The 6732-nt window shown below is 28.8% G+C and overlaps 1 protein-coding gene across 1 annotated transcript; it reads left to right on the forward strand.

Annotated features, from left to right (window-relative positions):
* Nucleotides 1–1915: 1915 nt before the first annotated feature.
* LOC111682853 (alcohol dehydrogenase-like) lies at nt 1916–3165 on the forward strand. Its single transcript, XM_023444843.2, has 3 exons — nt 1916–2177; nt 2242–2643; nt 2708–3165. The coding sequence occupies exons 1-3, from the start codon at nt 2085–2087 to the stop codon at nt 2978–2980; spliced, it is 768 nt and encodes a 255-aa protein (XP_023300611.2). The 5' UTR covers nt 1916–2084; the 3' UTR covers nt 2981–3165.
* The last annotated feature ends 3567 nt before the right edge of the window (nt 3166–6732 follow it).

Consider the following 6732-nt stretch of genomic DNA (forward strand, 5'->3'; position numbering starts at 1 on the left):
TTAATAACAAATTTTATCTTGTTTATTGTAGGATGTAAATAAACAATTGCTACTTAAATTAGACATACTTATATTCAACAAAAGATTTATTTACACAAGTCAACATATTTTTCAAACGTTCAGATGTTTACCTTTTCATTTTATTTGAGATCACGGTAATGTCATGTTCATATGCATATATGTATGTAATTTTATGAGATAACTTGTTCAACTAATGTAATATGTAATAAATTAGAAGATGCATATACATTTATATATTTTTTTAAATATTGTTACGACATTAAATACACTTAAAACAAACGGCGTAGACTTAAATTTTAAAGACGATTTGGTATTTATTTAAGCACCACTCAGCTTTTTTGACGTTTCCAGGCAAAGTAATTTATTTGTCTTTTATTTATTGTGTATTATAATTTAATTAATAACAAGTAAGAGTGCTATATGTAATCTTATATACCCTTCACCGTAGTGTATTTTAAACATAGGTATTAGTTTTATAAATTTTTTCCGGACTACATTATTATTACACCAAAAGCAAAACAAAATTAACAACAGCAACGCTAAACGAAATAAAAAACAAAATACACAAGGCATCTAAACCAACAGACATCTAAACATACATAACGAAAAACACAGAAAAACAAAATAAACAACGCAATAACACTAACCTACATCCAAATATACGAACACAAAATACTCAACTCAATGACGCCAACAGCATCCAAACATAGTGAAGATTCGGATCTCGCCGATATCTGGGGTCTTCTAAAAACTGATTTCATCAGACAGACGGACATGGCTCCGCTATCTATAATGATCCCGAATATATATACTTTATAGGGTCTGAAAATTATATTATAGAAATTACAAAAGAAATGTTTGAAGAAGTTTTAAGTTGCAAAAAAATTACAAATAATTTATATTGTATGTATATGGGCCGTTGCGCGCTGATTCATTGGTCAAAAATGGATTTGATAAAATTATATTCTTCTATACGTTTTCCCGTTATAAACATCACTCAAGTGCCTTATATATACGATCCATCAATGACCTCAATTTTTTATTTCACAAATGTATATAAAAATACTAAAAGAAATATTTAAAACTGTTTATGAGCACGTCAGCAAATTGAATAATGTACATGTATGGCTGAATAATCTGCAGTGGATGTAATTAGAGTTGCCACTGTATTATTTTAAATAAATTATTATCATGCTCCGATGCTATTTAATATTAGTTTGTAGTGAAATTAAATCGGCTATTTTAAGCGTGATGTGTGAACCCGTTATAAACATGTTATTACTTGATCCGTTATAAAGAAACTTTCTTTATTTTTAAAACTTATAATCAGTGACAATGTTTAGGTAAGATTAAGCGAATGTGAATTGAATTCAATTATTATATTATGAGAAACTTTATTGCAAAAAGCAGTTCGTTTGGCAACACTACATAAAACTTATAAAAAATAAATATACTTTTTGTATTACGTCATAGTTAGCATATTTCATTAGCTAAACTTGTAACGTAGAAATTTAAATATGTAATATATGCAATAGTCTTATACATATAATATAAACAATTAAAAATTTATAATCGAGTGTGTTCGATCATATGATTACCTATAATAAAACTAGTAAATATAATTAATTAATTAATCAGTTTGATAGGTGCTTTTTGGGTAACTTGTTAGTAGAAGCCTTACATACATACATATTTACATACATACATACATACATAAATAAATACATACATAAATACATACATACATGCATACATCCGTCCCAGTGCATAATACAAAACAATTATTTTTTTGTGTGTGCTACTTAAATTATGTCTGCTGTACCTCAGCATTTTAAATTAGTCATTGTGACCATCAAAGATTAGTAATAATTCAAACAATTCTTTACGCAAATATTCATTATCATTTTGACATCTGACACGTTTATGATTTGTTTCTATCCGACTAAATGAAAAATGTTCAATCCAAAGATGTTTCTGAATATAAAAGCAGATCCAGCAATATTAAAATAATTATTTTATTTGTTAAACTTTGTTAAAATTACTGACATCACCAGCAAGAAAAAATGGATCTAACAGATAAAAACGTAGTTTTTGTTGCCGGTTTAGGCGGTATCGGATTTGAAGCGTGCAAACTATTAATGACTAGAAATTTAGCAGTAAGAAACACTTATATTCCACACAATGCATTAATTAATTACTATTTAATCATCATATATTTAGCATTTGATAATATTGGACAAAATTGAAAATTCAATGGCTCTAACAACTCTAGAGATGATTAATCGAAAAACAAAGGTTACCTACCAAAAGTTTGATGTCACAAATAAAATGTGCATAAAAAGTACATTCAATGAGATTATGAATATTATTGGCTGCATTGATGTGTTGATAAATGGTGCGGGTGTAATAGCTGATCGGAATATTGAGCTCACTATCAATGTAAATTTAATAGGTCTTATTAATACCACCATGGAAGCTCTTCCGTACATGGATAAAACACAAAAGGGTAGAGGTGGGCTTATAGTAAATATTGCATCACTTTTAGGCTTAGATCCATGTCCACCAATAGCCATTTATAGTGCTTCAAAATTTGCAGTTGTAGGATTTACTCGTTGTTTGGCGGTGAGTTTCACACTTGCAATAAAATGTTATCATCTTCATTAACATTATGTATTAACATTTTTAGGACTCGTATTATTACAATCTTAGTGGAGTTGCGGTAACTGCAATTTGTCCTGGACTTACAGATAGTCCAATGACTACCGTTTCTAAAATTAGTGATACGTTCGATTATTCCAAGCCATTAACAGATAAAATATTTTGTGCGCCAAGTCAAACAGCCACCACATGTGCCAAACATTTGTTAAATATCATTGAGAGGTGTGAAAATGGTTCGTTGTGGATTAGTAATAGAGGTTCAATGACAAAAGTTGAACACCAACTTTATTGGCAACCTTGAGTAATCATAAAAGTAACAAGAGCCATTTTTTAAGTAAATGATTAATGAATAAATTAAAATTAATCGTGGAAAATTGTTTTTTTGTTAATTAATTTTGTTTAATAGTTTAAACGTACATGTTCGGACCACTTCCATTGTTTAAATATAATACGTAAATAAATACATACAAACATACATACATATTTCATTATAAAACAAGTAGGTATGGCCGACCATATAATACCCTACACCATGAGTATATTTTTAAAATTTTTTCTTTTTATAAAGAAACTTTTATGTTGAATATTACCATAATTCCAAAATATTTAAGGAATTTATTGATAAAAAACTAAAATTTCTCGGTAAATTTGGGAAAAGGATATATTTTTAAATAACAGTTAGTTTGTTGAGTTTCATTGCGATACAAATGGTTACAAGTCAATTTGAGACGTTTAAGACATTTTTTGAAGGGGGATTTGTATGGGGGTTAGGGTCAAATAACGGACGATCCTTACGAAAATCTGCAGTGTCATTTATACTTATATAAAACTTATTTGTGCCAATTTTTAGAGAGATAATAGAATATTTAACGTAATTTTGGCAAATCGGGAGGAACGATTGTATGGGGGGCTAGGTGAAATAATAGACCAATTTCAACCATTTTCAATGGGCTTCGTCCCTGTGCCAAAAAACATGCTTGGTCCAAATTTCATCAAGTTATCTTGAAAAGGTTTACATGGACAGCCAGCCGGACAGATGGACAGACGAACATGTCTTAATCGACTCAAAAAATGATTCTGATCGATCGGTATACTTTAAGGTGGGTATTGGACCAATATTGGACCCCACTATAGTGGTGTAGGGTATAAGGAGCAATTCCACACCATTTGTAGTCTAAAGTGGTATGCATTTTGTAAAAATTCGGTACTTAAAAAATAATTTATTATTCTGTTCCATTCAGAGAATAATATATGTGAAAAAATCATTCCATTCAGAACCTTGTTTTTCAAATAAAATGTAAAATTTTGTAATTATTATTTCTTTTTAATTTTGCGCGGGATATATTTACAATTATAGGACAGACAAAATTTAATTCGACATTTTAAACCAAATAACATCACATTTTTAAATTTCTGTGAATTCCTGATTTCATCTGAATATGTTCGTCTGACTGTCTGGTTAAAGAAATAGACCTAATTCACTGCAAATATTCCTGTTGTTCTAAACAGTTTGGTATTGAAAAATCGTCTTGCAACGTAAAAAGTTATGAGTGAACATTTCAGACTACCTCGAAACAAAAATGAATCACTCAACGAATTTTTTTCGATTGGTCAATAATTGGTCATGGCTCTAATATATGGACCACTTTCGAAAATCACTTAAACGCACATATTCTATTGAATAATAAATTCGGCTTGGATGTGTATTGTGTACATATAAACCAATCTACAAAATTTTTTCCAAATCGGTTCATTATTGGTCATAACTCTGATACAAAGTCCACTTAAACGCACATATTTCATGATTAAGCTATTGTGATAAAATTCCACATAAAAATGTTTTGTTTTTATATAAATTGATTAATTTTATATTTGGTAAGATATGTATGTATATGATATACATTTGTATTATATGCTCACTGAATTAAAAGATATACATTGGGTTATTACTAGGGTATTCAATTATTCGGGTTTTTCTTACTCGGTTTATTAGACAAATATAATCGGATAATTAAAAATTATTCGGTTATTTCAACAATAATTTTCTTCATATACACCCTGTAACAATTAAAAAAAAGCATTCACACATGGAGAAGTTGATAAGCATGTGAAAATAGATTCCACTTATAGAATTGCGTACTCCGATTTTGATGTCCTTATAAAAGGATTTCAAAGTTTAAAGGACTACAAACGAATATTTAAAATATTTATATGTATATTATAATGCTAAAATTGGTATCAAATGAAATCTGTACATTATATGTATATTATTTGCCTGTCTCAGAGAAATTAAATTTAAAATGGTTTCATTTTCGACTCAAAAACTTTTAACTACTTTTTTGTAACAAATTTTCTTTAAGATTTCCAGTTCTTTCTTGATTACCTTGATGATTTGAAATAAATTATATTATTTCGAAGCAGAGGAACTCAGCTTCATTTGAAATTAATATTAATACCAATTCTTTAATATAAATTTGGAATTCCATCTTTTGAAATTGGATGTCTTTTAAACTTTAAAGTCCTTTTTCAGGAGCATAAGAGCTGATTATGAAAAACTGAGTACATAGAGTTAATACTAATGGTCCACAGTTTCCTGTACGCATAGATTTTTTCATGTTTGCACGGTTTATAAACAAAAATATTATTTTCACTTCTTTCACTTCAATTCTTTGTTTAGTTTTTTTTATCAAATACTAGAAATTATTCCTGTTTATGTGAAATGCTTTTCTATATGAAGACATTACTGTTTTTAAGATTTTCAACGAGTTCTAGAATTCATACGTTCCATTGAATACTAGTTCAACTATAACTGTTGCTGAAAACTTATTAGTAATACATAAAAACACAACAATGTTCCCAAAAGAAAACAGGTTGTAAAAATAAAAGCGATATAATTATTACCATTATTTCTTTTCAAAAATCATCCAATAAATTTATTATAGAAAATTGATTAAGAAATTAAGAAAAGAAGAAAATTTATTATAAAAATATTAAATTTTGTAGAAAATACATAGTAATTTTACTGCTAAATAGTGAGTTAATCGGTTAATTGATAGAAATTATTCGGTTTATTCGTTATTTGAAATTTGACAATTTTCATTTATTCGAACGATTAATCATCAAAAATTAATCGATTAACCGAACGAGGATTAGTCGTTTGAATACTCTAGTTATTACCAATATTATGCCCTAGCACCACGTGGTAGCCATTATTGTTCTAATAACGAAAATCTTCTTCACGTACAAGAACCTTCCGTGGCAAATGGATTTTCTAAAACTATTCTCAAAAAAATATTCATGAATTGTTAATGGTATAATGTACTAGTTTGGGTACTAAATTTAGAAGAGGGATAAACCGTCGAGTGTTAAACAATGACACATATAGTAGATACATCTAGAAACTGAAGCGGTTATCAAACTAAAATTTATAGTTTATTAGACGAACTTTGAGAGAATAAAATATACTTGTGAGAACTAAACGCACTCACAAAACTCACAATTTCTTCGCGAAAATGTGAAGATGTAAGCCAGAGTGCACTTATAAAGTGAAGAGTTGCCAGAGGCACAAAAAAATCATACTAAGTGCTGGTCCACACTAGGAAACTTTTTTTGGGAAACTTTTGATTTTGCATGAGAGAGAAAGAATATCATTCATCTCTCTCGCGGTCCGGAGTTTCCCGTACTCGGAAACTTGTTTTGTTATTCTTTTCATTCGTACAACAACAAATCAATGCAATTAACACGTAGTTTCTGAAACAAAAGTTTCTATGTGTGGACATTTAGGAAACTTCAAAAGAAAATTAAGAAAAAGTTTCTCTACGAAATTTCCTAGTGTGGACCGGCACTAAATTAATTTAAATTTATTATTTAAGGATTAATTATTTATATATTTAAAATTTACGTTAAATGTTTATGTACCTATGTACAGTTGTAAATTCCGGTCAAACATCTATAACTTATTTATTTCATTTAATAAATACCTGAAATTTTTTACAATTAGGTAAAGTTTGTTTGGTACTGACTAAGTGCCATATCGGCCCGTGACCACGCAGA

Source organism: Lucilia cuprina, chromosome 4 (assembly GCF_022045245.1).
Source record: "Lucilia cuprina isolate Lc7/37 chromosome 4, ASM2204524v1, whole genome shotgun sequence".
NCBI lineage: Eukaryota > Metazoa > Arthropoda > Insecta > Diptera > Calliphoridae > Lucilia > Lucilia cuprina.